At 36.8% G+C, this 22,928-nt stretch overlaps 2 protein-coding genes across 4 annotated transcripts in view; one reads left to right on the top strand and one right to left on the bottom strand.

The window, feature by feature from the left end:
* Window positions 1-22,928, top strand: part of RPRD1A (regulation of nuclear pre-mRNA domain containing 1A) — a 1,137,547-nt gene that overhangs the window by 63,870 nt on the left and 1,050,749 nt on the right. The window lies entirely within an intron of this gene.
* KIAA1328 (KIAA1328 ortholog) overlaps window positions 1-22,928 on the bottom strand; it is a 327,696-nt gene that overhangs the window by 36,280 nt on the left and 268,488 nt on the right. For both annotated transcript variants that reach the window (XM_049769723.1, XM_049769724.1), the window contains one exon: window positions 11,825-11,933. In XM_049769723.1, the coding sequence (XP_049625680.1) occupies window positions 11,825-11,933 (109 nt within the window). The remainder of the gene's footprint in view (window positions 1-11,824; window positions 11,934-22,928) is intronic.

Raw genomic sequence — 22,928 nt, 5'->3', positions numbered from 1 at the left:
ACCCCACAATATCCACTATGTAAGCTGACTAGTCCAGTTCTACAGAGTCTGGAATCTATAGATTCCAAATTCCTCAACGCTGACACCCTAGTAGGAACACACCAAGTTCGATGGGAAAGTGGTACAGAAGTCAAATAATATCAATCAATAAAAACAACATAGATTGTTCAACTAGCAACAGATGTCTTGGTAAATCCTCATAAATGACTCCGTTGTGAGATGCGATCTTCACAAATTTTCCTTTACTTAAGTATTTTTAATAACACCCTTAGCAACTTAGTTCTAACAAGCAATATAAAATAATTTTTTATATAGGCAGAAAAATGGGACAATGGTGGAGGGAATGGTAGGATTGGTGTTGCAACTTTAAATGCCAGAAAAATTATATTATGAAGTGCTTTGCAAAACCATGTTTTTTTAAACAAAAAGTAATCTGAAAACAGTAAGCTTAAAATGGACCTGTTACACTGGTAGATGAGGGGGCAAAAGGTCTGCATGCTGGAAACTTTAGTGGTGGGAGGTCAACACTGGTGGTGGGAATGGCCAAAATTCACTGTTGCTATATGCCCAAAATACAACTATGAAGGATATGTAATTCACAATGGTCTCAATAAAAGATTTTTAAAAAAGTATGCTTACTTGCACAATAATGATGTTTTATACACACATAGTAATAAGATTACTAGTCAAGCTAGTTAGAATTTTTGGGTGGTGAAAGCAATTGAGATCTAGTCTCCTTGTTTAATACTCAATTTACCATAAACTATAAGTCATCATGCTGAACATAGATTCTTTAACCTATTCCTCTTCTATAATTTGAACTTTAAACCCTTGGGCCAACATTTCTCTCAATCTCTCTCTTCATTTAAGATGTCTCTCTTTTAAATTTAGGCTGAATAATATCTATAATCTAGTCATCTTTCAGGGTTTAGGCTGATTTTATATCTTAGTTACTAAGAATAATGCTACATGGACATGGAGAGCACAAATGATATACTTCAGAGTACATTATCTTTATGATATTGTTTTGATTTCCTTGGGTAATTTCAAAAAGAAGATTGCTGATTCACATGGTAGGGCTGTTTTCAATTAAAAGAAACCTCTACACTGTTTTTCCTAATACAATTATTCCTACCAACAATGTATAAGGGTTACTTTTTATTTACTTCCTTGGTAACATGGTAAAACTTTTCATCGTTTTGGTAATAACTACCTTAGTAAGAGTAAGGTAATAACCAATTGTGGTTTGGATTTAAATATTTTTCCTGATGATGAATAGTGATAAATATTTTTCATGTATTTATTGACTCTTTTCTTGTCTTTTTTGGGACAAATTTGAACAATTGTTTATGATTAGAGACTTTCAATAATATATGGAAGTAAGTTCTTTCAACAAAGACCATTCATAAGAAGCCCACAGATAAAAACATGATCAATGGGAAAAATAACCCTGCAAGTTTCTACATTAAAAAAAAAGGTTCTACTTTCACCACTTTCATTCAACAAAGTACTATATGTGCAATCAAGGAAAGAAAAAGCATACAAATTGTTAAGTAAAAAGTAATAGTATCTCTGAAAATGACCTAATTCTTTATGTAGAAAACTGTAATGAATACACTAAAAACTGTTCAAACTAATGAATGAATTTTAGTAAAGTTTCAGGATACAAAATCAACATCCAAAAGTCTAGTGTATATCTTGATGCCAACAAAGATTTGTCTGAAGAAATTAAGAAAAAAATTCCATTTACAATAGTATAAAATTTAAATATTTACCAATAAATCTAACCAAGTAGGTGAAAGACCTGTATAGGTCTTGGTTAAAAAATTAAAGAAAATAAAACTAAAAAGAAAATAAATAAAATTAAACTAAGAAAATATTCAGTGTTCCTAGACTGGAAGAATAAACATTATTAAAATGTCTATTTATATAGAGCTAGTACATCGGGTCACTTGCCTGGCATGTGACTTATCTGGGTTTGATATCCATATGGTAACCATATGGCTTCCAAGCCCCACCAAGAGTTATTTCTGAGTGCAGAGCGCCCTCCCAAATAAGGAGTCCACATTTACTGAGAATGATGTATAGGATATATAAATTCAACCAATCACTGTATCAAAATTCCAAAAGATTTTTTTCACAGAAATAGAAAAAACAATATTAAAATGTATATGGAATTACAAAAGATCCCAAATAGCCAGGTTAGTCTTTTTATGTTTCTTTTTTTAGGGGGAGGGGAATGCTCAAGGATTACATCTGGCTCTTTACTCAGAAATTTTGTCTGGTGGTGCTCAGGGAACAATATAAGATACCAGGGATTAAGCCAGGCTGGATGCATGCAAGTCCTATTCACTGCAATACTGCTCTAGCCTGATAAATTAATCTTGAGGAAAAACAAAGTTGGAGGCATCTCAGTTTGTAAATAATTACTGTTACAATGTGATAGTAGTCAAAGAAGTGTTACTGGCATAAAAATAGGTATCAAAACTCCGCCCGGAGAGATAGCACAGCGGCGTTTGCCTTGCAAGAAGCCTATCCAGGACCAAAGATGGTTGGTTCAAATCCCGGTGTCCCATATGCCTGGCAGGAGCTATTTCTGAGCAGACAGCCAGGAGTAACCCCTGAGCACCGCCGGGTGTGGCCCAAAAACCAAAAAAAAAAAAGGTATCAAAACTAATGAAACAAAAATAAAGTTAAACACAAATGATTGATTAATATTCAACAATAGAACAATATGAAATGGGAAGGACTAATATCTTCAATAAATGGTTTTTGGGAACACTGAATAGTCATATGCAAAAGGACATCATTGGATCCTAATACTATGAAAAAATAAACTAAACATTAATTACAGAAGTAAGTCATACCTGTAAAACTCCTATAAGAAAAGAGGAGAAAAGCACTGGAATTTGGTCCAAAATTTTTTTGGATACACTATCCAAAGTTTGGGCAACAGAAGCAAAAATAAGTAGTATTACATTAAACTAAAATATTTGTACACATAAAAATCAGCATAAAGAACAGGCTGATTGAAGAAATAATAGAAAATATCTGGGAATCATATATATGTATATATTAAGGGGCTAATATCCAAAAAACATAGGGAACTGCCACAACTCAAAGAGCAAAAAATTCAAACCACCTAATCAAAAACTGGGGAAATATTCCAGTAGACATTTTTCCCAAATAGAAAAATACTTATACGAGCTTGAAGACTGAACAAAAGAGATTATGTGCAGCCAACCCAATATGAATCTCCACTTCTGCAGCAGGTCTACTAAGCATTGCCAGGGAATTGCCCTGAGCAGAGAGCTAGGAATGGTTCTAACATACTGTTGGTGTGGCCTCTAAACCAAATCGAAAATACTATCCTAATGAGGGGTAAGTTTAAGTTCTTGATAACAAGGTACTGTATGCTTCCAGCCTGAGTTGGGTAGAGTTTTCTGATAAGGTTCCAACATTCTGAGTCTGGTCCTTCAATCTCAACATCAATGGGCGAGTGAGCTTCACAAATAACCTTCTAGTTAGTTAGCATTGTATAAATATTTGTCTGGGACCACCACTGGGCACAGGTAACTCAACTCCAGGGAGCTCAGATGGAATAAAGTCTAAAAATAAAGTATATAAAAAAAGACAATCCTTCAAACATGCTATCAAATCCTTCAGAACACATACTTAAATAGTTTTATGTTTCAACAACAATAAAGTTCTATATAATCACACCACTAATATACCTAAAAATCAAACCAAACCCATCATAGTAAAGTGCTGCAGTAAAGACCTAACATTTGAAATAAAGCTAGAGAGGTGAAGAGTATTTCTTAGAAACAGGTAACTCCGTGTGTTTGAGCGAACAACCCCAGAGCATCACTAGTTCCAAAAATGAGAGGAAGGAAGGGAGGGTGAGAAGTAAAGGGAAAGAAACAGAGAGAGGCACAGAGAGACAGAGAGACAGAGACAGAAAGGAGAGAGGAGAGGGGAATGACAGGAGAGACAGAGAGAGGAGAGAGGTGAAAGGAGAAAGATGAGAGGAGAGAAAAGATTGAGGAGAGACAGACAGACAATTCCATGGGCTGAAGCAATGGCACAGCAGGTAGGGTGATTGCATCACACACATGCAACTCTGAGTTTGATCTCCTCTCCGGCATTCCATATGGTCTCCCCAGCCCAACAAAAGTGATTCCTGAGCATAACCTCCAAGCACCTCCAGGTGTGGCCCCTAACTCTTCCCCCACAATTATTTGTGAGTGCAGGGAACCCTCTCCCAACTCCTGCTATTTCATGCTTCTGGGAGAACTGGTGCCCATAAAAGCCACTGTATCAGTAACAGTGGCTTGAATTCCTGGAACATGTGGTAACAGATGTGTCTGCAACAGGTGCATTTGTTTAATACTGTCATCCCCATAGAAACACACCAATTTATATGCCAATGTGTAGTTGAAGTCACTTAATGTTCAGAAACAAATGAAATAACAGAATAATCAGCTAGCAAGAAGATCTTATTAAATCTTCTAACAATACTTAATGACCTCACTAGAAATAAAATACTTTTCAGAAATTTGCTTGTTGCTGTACTTATTTTTCTCCCCTCTTCTTCTCTCTCTGTCTCTCTCTTTCTCTCTCTCTACCAATTTTGAACTTATCTGGAAGAAATGCATTATGATGACTATATCAACTATGAATAATGTTCTTTTAATAAAGTATATAAAATTTTGTTTATTTTTTCCTTTGGTTTTCGGGTCACACTTGGCGGTGCTCAGGGGCCACTCCTGGCTCTGCACTCAGAAATCACTACTGGAAGGCATGAGGGTTCATATGGGATGCTGGGATTTGAACCACCGTCCATCCTGGATCTGCTGCACCCAAGGCAAATGCCCTATCGTTGTGCCACCTCTATGGCCCAGTAAATTAAAATTTATAAAATGAAATAGATGGGGCCAGAGTGGTGGTGCAAGTGGTAGGGTTTTTGCCTTGCATGCAGTAACCTAGGACAGACCATGATTCAATCCCCTGGCATCCCATATGGTTCCCTAAGCCAGGAGCGATTTCTGAGTACATAACCAGGAGTGACCCCTGAGGGTCACTGGGTGTGACCCAAAAACAAAACAAAACAAAACAAAAAAACTAAATAGGCAACTCCAGCTCAAGTTCTGAAAAATTTACTAATTGGGTAATGATGTGGTGAGATCTGACTTTCTTTTTAGCTCTTACATGCAGTACATGCAACTACTCTTCCTATGAATCAGGGAAAGACAGAGATGTGGGCTTTCAAAACATTTTACTTCAGAGGCAAAGAACTCAATGGTATTTGACTTTATGAGTTTGGAACAATCATGAATGTGCTGTCATATGACTGAAATGGAGAAAGAAATATGACTACTATTTTAAAAAGTGACAAGATTTCTATTTTATTTAATAATCACAGAAGGTCTTCATTTTAATATGAAATATCTGATGTATGTGTACCTGCATAGAAAGATAGCATATATACAAGAATACAGAGCTGTAATGGATCTTTTTTTTTTTTTTTTTTTTGGTTTTTGGGCCACATCTGGCGGCGCTCAGGGGTTACTCCTGGCTGTTTGCTTGGAAATAGCTCCTGGCAGGCACGGGGGACCATATGGGACACCGGGATTCGAACCAACCACCTTTGGTCCTGGATCGGCTGCTTGCAAGGCAAACACCACTGTGCTATCTCTCCGGGCCCAATGGATCTTTTTTTAAAGTCACATCTGAAATAAAAGATTTGAAGATCCAAAGCAACAATAATGCAAATATCTGCCTATTGCAAGTATACTTTTTGATTAAATTGCATATATCAAGTACAATTAGAAAGGTTATTTATAACAAAGAGATACATAATTCTGCGTCTGAATCGAGATGACAATTACAGCTATTGCTTGCTAATTAACATTACTGCTTTTGCTCTGTGTATCAGTTATTTCCTGTCTGACTGTTATTGTTGGCATGGACTTAATTCGGGAACATAAAAGGGTTAATTCCCATGAACGGGGTGCTCCTTACAGATTGATTCATTGGTGACCTGCCCAGCTCTGGCTTCACACTGTAGAGCAGCTGATCCAGCAGAATCAGCTACTTTGGCTCAGTGTGCTGACAGGAAAAGGGCTGTTCACTTTTTGAGCAAAGGCACCCCCTCCCCACCAAGTATCCGGAATGACATGGGCAAAAGCTCCTTCAGTTCTCTTTCCGGAGGAAATGAATAATGTGTGGGAACAGTGATGGTTCCAGCTAGAAACACATGGGCCCACTTGGTTCAGTGGAGCTTCCTTCTTTGGCCATGAAGACATCTATGCTCTTCTCTTGGAGGCTCAGGAAAGTATGATCAATGCTAGAAGCCAGAAGCGAAATGGAGAAAAAGAAGTATTGCTGCTCTCAGCACAGAAAACTATAAAGTTCTCCATGCTTATGCTGTAAATTACATATTTATTTTGTTAGCATGAGATAGAAGAATATTTCTACATACAAAGGTGCCCAGCTAAAATCGGGATAAGTGATATTAATGTCCTATGGTAAGTATTATTGAACCTCAAAAGCAATAAACTTTATGAGTCAATAAATATTACATTTGCAACATAGTTAACATTCCTTGACTGTCTCTAGCACTTATTACATATTGTAACCGCAAGTCTACAATACATTATTCATATTTGGGGTGTCACCAAGTGATGGATTGCTGTAGGAGAGGCTGTCCTTTAAATAAATCAACAAATAAAAATGCAAATGTTAACATTTTCAGCCACAACTTTTTCCATCTTGAATGGGGAATGAAAATTCCACACTATATTGACAGGCAGCAGAGAGTGCAATTAACAATCCTCTCTGTGAATGAGAAAGATGACTTTGCCACGCCTGAGATAGGACTCTTCTGAGAGTTAGCACTGTTGAGAGAACAAAGGGAACCCTTCCCCAATGGGCATCTAAACCACTACCCTAGTTCTCCTTTGTAATTCTTGGGATTTAGGAGGGACTGGGAAAAAAGATTTCTTTGGCAGGTTCCAAGTTTGTAGGGATGAAGAATATCTGGCTTTATTATTTTCTTGATAAAGCTTTTTCTTTGCCTTGAAAAAAAGGTTTTGGTCTTCTATGAGTTTGTGTGTAACTGAAAAGTAGTAAATGTAAAAGTAAATGTAAAATGTAAAAATGCCCTTTCTATACCTTGAAATAAAAATAATTCAAATAATCCTGATACTAAATTCTGGAAAGCGACCACTGTGTCTTCCTGGTAATCAATTTTCATACCATTGTTTCATTTTTATTTAAGACTACACTTTGTTAACAAGCATATACTATTCTTTTGTGCAGGTTTTATTTTTAAATCTGATGTGCTATAAATTGTTTTATTGAGCAAAATACTCATTATTTAAGAAGCTTCTGATAATCTCTATTTAGCTGATCTGCAATATTGAATCATTTTTTGAAAATTCTTGTAAATATGAATCTTCACAGCAATTTTAAGCTGGCCCTGTAAAACTATCAAGTTGATATGGTCTATTGAAAAACTGTGTGCTGAGGATATTCTACAAAATCCTTACTGAGGAAACATTTTTTTTTCATGCTCCTCTCTGATTTGAAATTACAACCATCAAGAACACATTAAGATAGCAGTAAGAATCTAATTTAATCTTCAACAATAGGAAAATTCATTAAGATAAAAAATTCAGATCTCATTCCTCTTTCCACACAATTCTTCCACAAGAATCACTTCAGGTGAGTGAGGATGGCTCCTCTGTTCCATCAATACTTCAGAAACACTATTCACTGTGGATCTTGGGCAAAATGCCAACTACATACAGCACTGAAAAGTACTGAAAAGAAGAGAGGATTAATGGAAAAAGAATGAGGCAAACTAGTTAAGATTTCTTTTGGTTGCAAGTGACCATCAAAATAGGAATGCTGTCAAGGTCAACTATTACAGTTTTTAGGATAATGGGCAATAGAAGCTAAAATTCTGCTCAATCTATTAGCAATGTGGCTTTAGACAAGACAACCTCTCTGAACATTGCTTCTCTCATTTAAAAAATGCGAAAAGCAGAATCAGCTCACGTGGCTGTAATTTTTAAAAAGAGTAAGTTTTAAATGAATTTTTAAACTAGGATAGGTCATAGCACAAAACTATGATGAAGCTTGAGCAATGAATAAAAGGGGCACTGCACAGTGCTGGGTTCATAGCAGATGCTTGATGGATGACAGCCATTATTATTCTTTCTGCTAAAGTCAATTCCCAAATGTTATTTAAAATTATGCAGAAAAATCTATATTCATTTCATAAACAGCTAGCAATTTTATTTATATAGTTAATTAATTTAGGGGGTTTTGGAGCTCACATCTGGAGATGCTCAGGACTTACTCCTGGCTATGTAATCTAAGGATTACTCCTAGATGTGCTCAGAGGACCAGACACAGTGCCAGGAATTGAACAATGGACAGCCACTGGTAAGGCAATTGCATCAACCCTAGCACTATTCTCTCCTGCCTTCTGTCCTTACCATCCCTCCTTCCATATTTATATTTCCCTATAATTAAAAGTTATGTCTTAACGCAACGAAAGACTCTATCCCAGGTTTCATCCTAGGATCAGTGCAATGACCAAGACCACCCATCACAGAAGATGGATTAAAATGACACTGAAGGAACAGATCTTCTAGAACCACAAAGAAAGACTTCAGCATAAGATCCATTCCTTGACCATTGAGATACCAAGATCTCTAGTTACAGAGGTCTGAGTTTATCACCCATTAAGGAGCAGAAGTCTTCCATATAACACAAAAGCACTGAGGGGAGAGTAAATGAATATGCAAGAGGTCTATAGTTATCCCCAGGACAGTATACTTCAAGGGTGGGAGAAACCCTGTATCTGTTAGGCTGAGGGAATTCCCTCTCTAATGTCCCCATTATTTACTGTGCCTATGCAGGAAAAAAAAAGCATAAATAATCATTTATTTTTTTATTTACTTTTTTTTTACTTCTTTGTCTTGATGTGGATATTGAAGTTGGTGAGCTGGTGTCTCCATATTTTTTTCTTTCTTTCTCTTTCTTTTTCCTTTTTGTGCTCTGCCATGTTTATATTTCAGGACCGGGGCTGTTATGTGGCACTTGTCTTTATTGCTGTAGTGCTCACTGAATATCTTATTTGATACTTCCTTTTGTATTGTTGTGGTGTTTCAATTCCTTGTTTCCTTTCCTCTCTCAAACTGAGGTTGAGAGCCTCTAGAAGGACTCTGCCCATTTTCAGCTTTTTTGATTTTTACCCCATTTTATTGCTTTTTTCTTCAAACAAAACCACATAACTTGAACTATCTAGTTCTGTCTCTCAAATAGAGAGGGAAGTAGGAGAGAGTACCAGGACCAAACAGATGTATGCTCACTAAGTAGTAAGCTAGACACAGAGGGGACCACTTATTAGCAGGGGGTGAGAGTGGGGGATATGAGATGCAGGGTGGGAACGGGGGTAGAGGGAGGGCAAATTTGGTGATGAAAATCCCCCTGATTCTATGTTAATATGTACCTAATATATTACTGTGAAAGATATGTAAGTCAATATTGTCAAAATAAAAATTTATAATTAAAAAATCATAGGATTATAAAAAATTATGTTTTAAAAATCTGTATGTGTGTGTAGGTACTGGGAATCGAACTTAGTACCACTTCCTCCTACATGTGAAGCATGTGCTCTAATATTGCGTCAAACCTCAGGCTCTTTATTTTTTCCACTTATTTTTTTAAATCTATTGTACTTTAGGAAGTTACAGTAGTGTTCAAGCGTATAGTACTGATAAACAAAATTAGTACACCTCATCACCACCAAGTGCCCCAAATCCTCTTCTATTGTCCCTATTTCTTTTCTAGTCTGGTCTTCTTTTCTCTTTTCCCCAGTTTGGTAATTGGTTCTGTATTCTAATGTCAAGAGTTTGTCACTGTTCCATTAAGATCTTAAGTTAACTCCCAGATTTGATTCCAGATCAGTTACATCATCCACTATTGTTCTCCTCCCGTTGACTAATTTTGTTTACCATAATATCCTTCAATTCCATCCATGTTGCAAGACTTCATAATTTCCTACAGCTGCATAGTATTCCATCTTTATATATACCATAATTGTTGTTCTATTTATGTGTAGGTGGACTTTGGTTTAATCTTGGATATTATAGTAAGCACTGTAATGAATTTAGGCATGCATATATCCTTGAACATGAAAGCTTCTGTTTTGGAATTAGAAACCATGAAGTGGAATTGCTGGTTTGTTAAGGAGTTGTAGTTTTACATTTTTGAAAAATCTCCATACTGCTTCTATAAATTGAACTAGACACACTACCACCAACAGTACAAGATGGTTCCTACCTACCATATTTTTGCGAACATTGGTTATTTCCAATCATTTGGATTTAATCCATTCCTATCTGTGAGATTATACTTATCATTATTTTGATTTCCATTTCCCTAAAAATATGTGAAGGCAAACGTTTTTTCATATGCCTATTAGCCATCTGTATGTCTTCTTTAAGGAGGTATCTGTTCCTGCCCTCAACCATTTTCAGATTGGGTTATTAGATTTTTCTTTTGTTAAGTTTTGTAAGAGTCGTTAGTCATTTAAGTGTTTAAACAATCACATCCCATGAAAACATAAATAAGCCTCTTTTATGGTTTTAATAATTTCATCCTAAAATTATAATATGGGAATTGGATTATTAGATAAAAGAATTTTTATTTACTGTGGAAAATTTGAGGTATCACTCATTAGTGGCTCATTCAATACCAGAGATAAAACCTAAGGCCTTGCCAGAGAGATAGCATGGAGGTAGATGTTTGCCTTGCATGCAGAAGGACGGTAGTTTGAATCCCAGCATCCCATATGGTCCATCGAGCCTGCCAGGAGCAATTTCTGAGCATAGAACCAGGAGTAACCCCTGAGCACTGCCAGGTGTGAAACCCCCCCCAAATAAAAGCCTAGGGCCTTACACCATTTGAAACACATTAATGGCTCCTAGATGTAAGAAATTTTAATAATAATTATTTTCCTGACTCCAGAAAAGGTTGATTTTTGTTTTTCTGGGACATACCCAGTTGTGCTGAAGGATTACTCTTGGCTCTGTGCCCAGGGATCACTCACTCCTGGCAGTGCTTCAGAGACCATATGTAGTGTTAGAGAGTGAAACTGGCATGGCCACCTGCAAAACAAGTGCCTTAATCCCTATACTATCTCTTCTTCTAAAAAGTTTGATTAAATGGCTACCATGGTCCTTGAGCACGAGAGACCCCATAGCACGGAGCTGGAAGTAGCACTAGAACATCACTAGGTGTGGTCTTAAAACAAACAGAATTGATTAAATGTTTATTACATAAGCAAAAGTTGACAGTCCATAAACAGTGAGAAGGGTTAAAGCACCTACACTGTAAACAGTCAACCCTTGTTATATCCTTGGTACTATAATAGAGTTCCCTGTGAACTGCCCAAAATGATTCCTGAGCACAGAGTTAGGAGTAAGCCTTGAACATCACTGTGTGTGGCCTCCAAACAAAAAACCCTAAAAACTATAGTGTAATATTCATTATAATTTTAATTAATATGTTGATTAATTCTGTGACTTTTACAGTGTACATGTGTAACCATTCTGTGATAAATTGGGAAGGACCTACTGTTAAGTATATTTTCTCATTATATATATGCTTTGACCTGCATACGTCTAGAGGCTCCCCTGAGTAAGAATCATTAAGAAATGTTAAGATTTTCTCACTTCTCTCTAAATAAACTTCAGAAAATGCTTTTCTCACAAGAATGTTAAAGAAAAGGCTCCCCAAAGCTTACCGGGTGGTGTCTAGTTTGAATGATGATGTGGTTGTGGTTACAAGTTCCTTTTGGCTTCCAGTTCTCATAGGAGATGTGGACGCATCTTTTCTAGCTTCCATCATAGTCCCTGAAGGAACAATGGGGCATTCAAAAAGGAGAAATGAGAAAATACAGACTGAGTAATGCAGTAAATATTTTAGTAATCCCCAAGAGTAAAAGAACTGAAACAATGGCGATGGATAGGAACCTTGGTGAATTGTTGTGGTTGTTTAAACGTAAGCAACTACAATGACTTTATATTTTAAATATGTTTTTAAAAGTAGATTGGTGCAATACCAGGCTGACTAGAGATTTTTGTTTTAAACCTGATGCCTTGTAATATTCCTGCTGGTTTCATTTACTGTAAAGATGTCCAAGAAAGTAAAAGGAGAGATAGTATAGGGCCAAGGCACATGTCATGCCTGTAACTGACCTGGGTTTGAACTCTGGCATTGAGTCCCCCCTAAGACCCACTTTGGAGGGTCCCTCCTCAGGAAATAAAGTAAATCACTTAACTTTGATTTTTGCTTGGGGTACACATCTGATGCTATGTCAGAGCTTACTTCTGACTCTGTCCTCAGGGATCACTCCTGTTCAGGGAACTGACCATATGTAGCACTGGAGATCAAATCTGGATACTATCTCTGCAGCCCCTATTATTTTTTTTATTAAAGATGATACAATATTTCTTCTCTTTGAGAGATTAGAAAATCACACCACACTGCACTTAAAATCTTAATACTTCTTTTCTTTTTCTTCCTTTTTCCCTTTACTCCCTCCCATCCCCCTTTTTTCTTTTCTGTTGTGTTGGGGGTTGACCCTAAGACTCCATTCATGTAAGACGTTGTTCTGCCACTGAGCCATATCCAAATCCTTGAGTTTTTCTTCAGGTTTTATTTATCAACAAAACAAACAACAACAACAACAAAACCAATTACATTAGGCTAAAACAAATGTCTCATTGAAACGGAAAAGATGCTTAATTGTTCATTCTAGGACTGATTTGATTTCTGAGTTTTTCTTTTAACAATGTTTAGTTGATATTTACTTTTCTCTTTTGAATAAAGATGTGGACAAATCTTTTCTACACAGAATATTGTAGGTTTGCTTTTCAATGATTTCTAATGACAATTTTTGATTCTTTCTCTTTTTAATATTAAGTTAATATTATTTTTAAAAATAACTAACAATATTCATGTCTTTTTCATGGCTGACTATAAAAGTCTTCATAATTTTCTTCTGGTTCCTGGAAGACTGTTGCCAAGGCAGCTTAAGTAGGTTATTTGGGGGAGATTCGCTATTTCTTTGTGGAAAAGGTAAATATCAAGTAACACAAAGATGGCTTTGACATATTGGGGATAACAGAATCTAAAATGCTAATATTACAGTGTGCTACCACTATACATGGAACAGTTTAAGTATGACCAGAGAAAATCAGGCCTTGAGAAGATAAGCAGAAATTAGCATAAAACACTCACCATGATCCATGGTTTTCAAATGATAGAGTCAGTATCATATAATTCTCTTTTATGAATAGATGTAAAGCTAGCCATCTAAATGTACGATCAGTCCTCTTTATGTATTCAACTCTGTGGAAGCCTCAACCCAAACCATGTAAGGCTTGAAACGATTGAGTAAAAGACAATGAGACACTGGTGGAGAATTATTAATAACCGAGGTGGCATAATAACAGCTAACCAGAAAAGTCCACTTGGTATATGGATGCTACTGTTCTCTCTCTCTCTTATATGTATCTGTATACACACACACACACACACACACACACACACACACACATATATAATATACTCCTTGTTTAACGGCCTACCTGTTTAGCGACTGCTTGCACTTATGACCATCTCTTCACCATTATTTTATTTTATTTTATTTTAAATATCCTTTTTCCATCTTGTACACTCTACAGTACAGTACTGTGGTTTTTGGTGCTTTAATGTACCTACTTTACTAACTTTATGTTCTGTAATCCATTGCAGGACTGTGTATAAATTACACAACCCATGCAAATTAAAACAAGTGGAAGTTTTCAGTTTGATCTTTCTTGTTATTTTACTTATTCAGAATATTGTATTGTCGTGAAAGGAGTCTATAGATAATCCCATGACAATATATTCCAAGGGTAGAGAAACCCTGTATCTCTTAGGCCAAGGGGATTCCCGTTTCAGATGACCCCAATATTTACTGTGCCTATGCAGGGGGGAGGGGAGACAAAAAACACTAAATAATCCTTTTTTTAAATTTTTTTATAATTTTTTTATCTAGTTTTTGTCGATTTCTTTGTTTTGGGGTAGATACTGAAGTAGTTGTCCATTTTTTTAATTATATATTTACTTTTTCTTTCTTCTTTTCTCTTCTTCCTCTTTGCGCCTTGTCATATTTCCTATCTCAAGACCATGGCAACTATGTGGTGCATATTTTTATTGCTGCAGTGCTCACTAGATATCTTATTTGATTCCTCTTTTTGAACTATTATGGTGTTTCACCTTCTTCTTTTCCCCTTCATCCCTCAAACCAAGGATGAGAGCCTCTAGAATAACTCTGCGCATAGTCGGTAAAGTCGATTTTTACCCCATTATATTACCTTTCTCTTCCTCAAACAAAACCACATAACTTGAACTTTCTAGTCCCACCTCCCAATTAGAGGGAGCAGTAATGGAGGCACCAAGACCAAACAGCTATAAGACCACTAAGTAATAAACTAGACACAGAAGGGACCACGCATTATAGCAGCCCCTGGAGGGGGGGAGTGGAGGATATGGGAGGCAGGATGGGAGAGGTTGTGGGAGGACAATTCGGTGGTGGGAATTCCCCTGATTCAATGTAAATATGTACCTGGAATATTACTGTGAATGATTTGTAAGCCACTATAATTAAAATAAAATTATATATTAAAAAAACATAAAAACAGAATACTGTATTGTCAAGTACTATGCATATACATGTACTGTATACAGTACCTGCAGTTCCGCACTTAACGACCAAGTCGGTGAAATGGAACTTGGTCGTTAAGCGAGGAATATAGCCTGATAAGCAGTAGTAAATTTATAGTTATGAAAGTAGGTTACAAACTCGTAAAATTACAACTCCCCTGCTATTTTTTACTTAATTTCACAGTCCAGTCAGAATTCTTCAGCACACAAAGTTCCTTTATGCACTAGTAGTAGAAAATTTCTTCTCCCTTTGGGTCTGTTTCTATTCCCCTTAAGAGTTCTGTCCTATAGCTTTGTCTTTTTTTTCAAAATTAGTTACATTTGGTCTCTTAAAAAAATCTTTGTAATAGGTACTATTTTTCTTATTTAAGTTACAGATAAGAAAAACAAAACTTCTCCCAGGGTTGCACAATTTTAAGTGATGGAGCCAGAATTAATGTTTATACAACTTGATTCCAGGATTTTTACAATCTGTTGTTCTAGTCCTAATAACAGGAAAAATATGAGTCATTAAGAAGTGGGAGGGATCACACTTGCATATAGGATTAGGAAAGATTTGATTCAGGAGATAAAATTTTGATAGAAAGGAAAAGGAAAACAGGATTAGCTAAAGCATTAAATTAAAACCTCAGGACTAAATATTTAATGCGTCCAGGAAATGTTTATTGAGAATAACTATGTCCTTGTATCCTTCAAATCACTTCTCATGCATTGTCTCATTAATCCTTATGGCAGTCCTTAAATTGTACTATTGTCCTTATTTTAGAGATAGGGAAGTGGAAACTCTGAAAAGGTCAAGCAGCATGTCCAATATCACATGATTAGGAAGAACAAGGCTGAGTTTTGAATGCAATAAAGGTCTATTTGAGTCTGAATCACAAAATAATAAACTGCATTTTAGCTGACCTCAAATACAGAACAAAATAGCAACAAAAATCATCAAAAATAAAAAAGCAAATTGGCTTTTGTTTCAGAATTTAGAACATAAATAAAGTGGTACAAGAGGAAGTGAAAATGGGAAAAGGAGCAAATGAGAGGGAGCTATGGGTGAGTGAGAAGGAAGAAAAATGCCTGGTGCGGTTAAACTACAGATATTTGTTGAGTCACTAACATAAAAGATACGAATATGAGTCCCTTTTCTGTTCTGACACTGTCAAAAGTTCGGCTGAAACAACTGACATTTAAAAGAGGCATTTCAAGGAAAAATGTTACTGATGATTCATAGAAATTATTATATATATTACAGGAACACTCAGTTCTTTATAATTGCAGGCACAAATTTGTGTATGAGTGCTCAATCACTTCCTAGATAAAAGGACCATAGTTTTTATTAAACTCTAAAAAGCTATGAAACTCTAAAATTAGAATAATTTCTCTATGGCTTAGAGTAATTTATTTCTTTACCTCAATTCTCTAAGCTCTATTATGTAACATGCCATTTATTAATTTTCATAAAATTTTATTAATATTAAGTATGCCAACAATTGCATAGATATGTAGATCATAGAACTACATAACCTTCATTACAAAGTCATACATATATTTAAAAAATGAAAGTGTTGGGAAGAATATTATCCATTAGGAAGATAAATTTAATAAACATATATACATATATAATTCCTTTTTTTTTCTGCTTTGTTGTTTCTTTTTTCTCTCTTTTTTTTTTTTTTTTTTGGTTTTTTGTTTTCGGGTCACACCCGGCAATGCTCAGGGGTTACTCCTGGCTCCACGCTCAGAAATCGCTCCTGGCAGGCTCAGGGGACCATATGGGATGCCGGGATTCAAACCACCAACCTTCTGCATGAAAGGCAAACTCCTTACCTCCATTCTATCTCTCCGGTCCCTTCTGCTTTGTTTTTGAAACCATACCCAGTAGTGCTTGTCTTGTCTCTGTGCTCAGGGATCACTCAAGGAGTGATCAGAGGACAATATGCAGTAGTATGAATTGATCTCGGTAGGCCATGTACAAGGCAAATGCTATTCTACCTCTCCAGCCCTTTTAAAAAGTTTTAGGAGCCTTTTTTTTTAACTGAAAGGAAGAAAACCAGAAGCCCCCCCCCCCCCCCCAATTGCTTTCCAACAATGGAGCTAAGGGTTCAATATAAGAGTTAAGGATGCATTACTGTTCAGGCCTTGAGGTTCTGGTTGTTATCTGGGCTACCTCAGGGGTAGGTACCTTAGCAGTGTATTTGGAGTCTCCAGGGCTATATCTGCTGATGTTCCGGGAACCATGCATTGCTGAGAACAGAACTGGGATAGGCAGCCTGTAAAGTATGTGCCTTAAACCTGTACTCTCTGTCCCCAAGTCTTTCTCTTTCTATTTGCATGATATATATTTATTCAACTAAAGACAAACACATGTTTTTCCATAATTAACTGGAACTAACATAATTGATTCTATCGTGTATATATATATATATATATATATATATATATATATATCACACACATATATATATAGCTGGATCTATGCCATTCATAAATCATTATCTTGGGATAAAGTAACTTCTCAGACTTCACTGTTTAAGAAAACATAGTTTCTGAGTCCTTTGATTTATTTTGAATTTTAAAATGACATGAGTTTTAGGACTGGAGAGACAATACAATGGATAGGACACTTGCCTCGCAATTGGCTGATACAAGTTCGATCCCTGGCATCCCACAAAATCTTGAGTTCATCAGGAGTGATTCCTAAATTGTAGAGACAGGAGTAATCCCTGAGTAATCCCTTTTATTTTTTAGTTAAAAAATTATTCCATATCCTTTTTTGGTTGCTTTGATGACTAGAGGTCACATGCACTGCATTGTGGTGTGTGCACATGCACTTGTTGGGAACTGTGCTCTAATTTGATTTGGGGGGGGGGTTCAGCCACAGGCTCAAGGGTTACTCCTGGCTATGCGCTCAGAAATCACTCCTGGCTTGGGGGACCATATGGGACGCTGGGGGATGGAACCGCGTGGTCTGTCCTAGGCTAGAGTATGCAAGGCAGAAGCCTTACGGCTTGTGCCACTGCTCCCACCCCTCTAACTGGATTTTGAACGTGCTTGTGATGATAGCACTACTGAGGGGTTGCATGTTGGACTACACACCTTTAGTGCTTGGTATGCTGAAACTTGTGCTGGGGGCCCCAAATAGCAGTGCTGCTGGCAATGGAGTTCTCAGCCTAACTGGCCTTGTCTTTGAGGTTAAGTTCTTTTGGCCACTGAGCTGTGCTTGGGCCCTTCCGTTCTGCTATTGATGGACATTTAGAATCTAACTTCATTACAGATTTAAGGCTGTAACGAAAAACCTTGTTGCTATGGCAGAGGACACAGGAATCCACCCAAAAAGTCAATACTTTTTTCTTTCTGAGAAGTATACATTTCTCCTAATGTCCCTTGTAATTATGTGTGGTGAGGTGCAAATCTAGTGAACATAGAATATGTGTCACTTCAGGCCTATAAAAACCTTCCAGAAATACTTTTTTACCTTAAATAAAGTGATTTATGAATAGTATTGCTGTTCAGATGATACATTTATATTTCTCACACATATTTAGTCTTCATCTGCACTTCCTGGCTCATGTCTTCCAAAACGTTTAGAGTTGAATTATTCAAATTCTGTAAAGTGTCCATTGTTATGTTAATGAAAATAAGGTTGGGGAAATACCTGAGGAAGGTGGCAAATGATCAAGTAATTAGAGAGGCTAGAATTGTTAAAGAAGAGAGAAGGGCAAGAGGTTGATTAAGCCAATGGCTTAATCAATCATTCTTTGTCACAATACCCACATAAAATCCCAAGAGGAGATATCCAGAAAGTTTTTGGTTGGTGAGAACTTCGGAGATTGGGGGAGAATGGAGTCCTGGGGAGAGGACCTTTGCCACGTTATGCACCTCTTTCATCTGGCTATTTTGATTTATAATGTTTAGTAAATTCTTTGTAATGATCAGTGACCTAATGATTAAATGGGTTTCCTGAGTTTTGTGAGTTTTCGTAGCAAATTAATCAAAGCTGAGGAGGACGTTGTGAGACCCTTGCCAGTCAGAAGCAGTCTGAAGAGAGGGCTGTGGTCACTTTCAGTCTGCAGCTAAGTGTTCAGCTTGAGATCTGCAGTTGAAGCAGCGCATTCTTTTGAGAGGACAGACTGATAGTAGCTCTATGTATTAAGCAAGAGAATTAAGCTGATTTCGAAGCTGGAATGATAGTACAATGAGTAAGAACCAACCAGGTTCTATCCCTGGCATTCCATATGGTCCTGAGCATGCCTGGAGTGATTCCTGAGCACAGAGCCAGGAATAACCTAAGCACGGCCAAATGTGGCCCAAAAAAACAGAAGTAAAAAAGAATCTGATTTCTTGGATACCAGGCTGGTGTCCAATAACTGCTTGCTGAAATGAAGAAATGAACCTACAACACTGTTGGAATTTGATTTACAAATCCTATACATATCTCCTTGTTCTTTCCTGTGTTGCTATGGCAGGATCAGCAAGTAGTTTCCTGTAAAAAGTCAGAGAGTAAATATATAAAGGCATTGTGGATTATCTAGCTCTTGTCACAGCCATTCAACACAGCTGTTGTAGCCTGGAAGCAGGAACAGACAAGATATATAAAAATAGAGATGGCTATATTCCAATACAACTTTATTTATATAAAAAGAACAGATTAAATCTGGTCAGGGACGAAGTTTGTCATCCTTCAAGGTGATTCTAGAAGGCAGAAAACTCCATTAGAGCCATCATTCTTTGGAGCATTGCTGAGGTCAACCCTTACCATTGGTTCATTAGAAAAGAAAGAAACTTAATGATTTAAGCCATTTTTTTCTTTTATTCAATGAAACTGTTACCATAGTTTGGCCTATCCTAACTGGATATATATAGATGTGTATTTATTTTTTGCTTTTTTTTTGGGGGGGGGCACACCTGGTGGTGTTCAGGGGATATACATCTATCCTGAAATGAAATGGATGGGATACAGAGTTATTTGTTCTTTGTTTTCAATAACTGATGCCAAACTGCTTCCAAAGTGGTGGCATGATTTTTTCACTCTGACCATACACACATTTTTGTATTTTAGCCTTACTATAACAATAATGGTAATTAAGAGATAAGTTATCAAGAGCTAGAAGGATCAGCCAGAAACGTACCACAGAGAGTGGTGAGTGCAGTTACTTCATTAACAACTATCAATGCAATGGTAGTGAATGAGAAAAATAGTATGCCTGTCTCAAAGGCAGGCAGGGGGTGGGAGAGGAGGAAGATGGGGGGCATTGGTGGTGGGAGGGTTGCATGGTGAAAGGGGGTGTTCTTTTTATCATTGAAACCCAACTACAAACATGTTTGTAATCATGGTGCTTAAATAAAGGTATTATTAAAAACATAAAGGCACTGAATGTAGATTCCTAACCTGAAAAATGATACAATAGGGTTGTGGTAGGAATGGAATAAGAAAGAAAAAAGATAAATTATCATCATTCATGGGAGAAAGCAAAGCAATATTTAGACTAGTGTTTCTCAAAAGGGACAACATTGCCTTCTAGGAAGCACTAGAATGGTCCAGGGAAGCAATAAGAGCTTTAGGTACTTTCAATTTAAGATGAAAAAGAAAGCCATATTAGCACAAAGTAAATAAACAATAACAATTATTATTATTGCATAAATCCTAGTATTTAGAATTGGTTTCTCATTATGATTTTGATTTGAACTTCTTTAATGATTAGTATGCTGCACATGATTTTAAGTGCTTATAAGTCATTTGTGATCTTCTTAGAAGACAATTTAACTCATTTGTCCAGTTTAATTGGGTTGTCTATCTTTCTGTTATTGAGTTGTAAGTTCTTTATATATTCAGGATATATATGGATAACATATATAAACACAAACATATGATACATGATTTGTACATGTCCTGTTCTCTGGGTGGTGCTCTCTGACATATACAGTAAAAAAATCTCAAATTTTCAAAAAGTTCTATTTACTTTTTCAAGTACTTGTAATATCTACGAAGCCACTGCCTGATCCAAGGTGACAAGGCCATAAAGATATATATCTATATGTATACAAACCCATACTTAATATAGTTGGTTGAAGTAATTATATATATGCACACATATATTCTAAGTAGTATCTCACAGTTTTTATTACTATTGCTTTGTAGTACGTTTTGATGTAAAAATATGTCTATTTGGAGACAGGGTCTTTATTTTTATTTTTGTTTTGGGGCCACACTCAGCAGTGCTCAGAGCTCACTCCTTGTTCTGTGCTCAGGAATTACTCTGGGTGGGACTCGGGGGAAATGGTGAGTACCAGAGATCAAACCAAGGTCAGCAGCATGCAAAGCAAGTGCCCTACCCATCGTAGTATTGCTTTGACTCTAGTTTGGAGGCAGGGCCTTTAAAGAAATGATTGCCTCCTTAAGATTACATATGATAGGCTGTAATACAATTTGACTCTTTTCTTGTAAGAAGAGGGAGATACACAGGGGATAAATATTTTCATAACAAAATGGCCATGTGTAATAGTAAAAAAGCAGCTATCCTTAAGTCAAGGTTAAGGGGTCTGGTGAGGGACTGACTGGAAAGGAACATGAGAGTAATTTTATGAATAATTACAATTTACTGTATTTTAATTAGGTGTTAGTTACATGACAAAATGTAATTGTCAGTTTATCAAACTGTATGCTTAAGATCTGTCCAATTTTATGGAACATAAATTAATCTCAATTAAGAAAAAGAAAATGAAAAGAACCCCCCACAGTTATCTTTACTTGCAAGGCAGTGCTCTTTTTAACACCCCACTTGTATGGATTTGACATTACCAATGAATCACTGCAAGGATTCTGAAGGTCAAGCATACATATCTCTTAAATCATTGAATCACTGCAGACACTGAGGTGTAAAGGTTTGATTAGATCCCTTTTGTAGAAAAATGGGGCAAGGACATAAAAAAAATACATTAATTTCTTCAAGAAATATTTAATGTGGTGGGGCTGGAGAGATAGCATGGAGGTAGGGCATTTGTCTTGCATGCAGAGGGATGGTGGTTCGAATCCCGGCATCCCATATGGTCCCCTGAGCCTGCCAGGAGTGGTTTCTGAGTGTAGAGCCAGGAGTAACCCCTGAGCACTGCCAGGTGTGACCCAAAAACCAAAAAAAAAAAAAGAGAAATATAATGAGGCACATTCTAGAAGATGGTGTTGCAGGCACAGCTTCGAGGACCTTGGGAGAAATATTGTCAGGAACTTAAATGAGCCCAAAGGTATGAAGACCATTGAGACTCAGGACCCATCAGAGGAGATGAGAAAACCTTTAAGATGAAGAATTTCAAGCCCAGAGAATGGCTGGATTCCCTGGGAGTAAAGGCTGTACTGCTGAAACAAAGGCCATGCTAACAATACTAAAAGAAGGCTACCAACCTCCCTAGCAATAGTATTTTGGGGGGTGGGGAGGAGAGAAAGAAATATCCCTCATTTGGGAATATGACCCCCATCCCAACCTGAGAGGTATACTTTAGGGCACATTTCACAGTTCTGAGGGAACAGCCCCATCTGTCCGGGGTCTCTATTTGCTTTTTCCACTCTGAAGAACCTGTATCACGTTATCCCTTTAACTTCGATCCCAGCGCAGTCTCTCCCTTTACACTTCTCCAAGCAAATTTCTCTAATAAGTCCCATTTTATTGGAGATCAGAGCAATAGTAGAGCATCATTCTAATGAACAGAATATTTACTCATGTAAGTATCTCATATTTCTGAAACTTCAAAAAAATGTTATATTTTCCCCAATGCTACACAAAACTCCCTCACCCCTCAAGTAAAGAAAGGACAAAAACACTTAAAAAAATAAGAAAGAAAAAGAAAAAAACCAACCGTGAGTGAAAACTGTCCCTGAAAACTTTGTGAAATTGTAACAGCTTTCTCTTGGTTAAATTGATTGGTAGAGCAACATTACAAAATGACTATTAGGATTCATTGTGCACAACAGAAAGTGCTGAAATGTCAGCAGACTATACAGCAGAAAGTAATGGGTTCTGAACCCCTGTTAGTCAAAAATGATTTTGCTTCAAATTAGAAATTGATTTTTTTGGACACAAGCCCTTTCTAGGCTTCTGGTTTCTGTAGTTTGGCCTGGGAGAGATTAACCTCTACCACTGCAAGGACTG

This window comes from Suncus etruscus, chromosome 3 (assembly GCF_024139225.1).
Source record: "Suncus etruscus isolate mSunEtr1 chromosome 3, mSunEtr1.pri.cur, whole genome shotgun sequence".
Lineage (NCBI taxonomy): Eukaryota > Metazoa > Chordata > Mammalia > Eulipotyphla > Soricidae > Suncus > Suncus etruscus.
The sequence above is the reverse complement of the archived record's forward strand: the minus strand, read 5'-3'. Positions and strand labels throughout refer to the sequence as shown.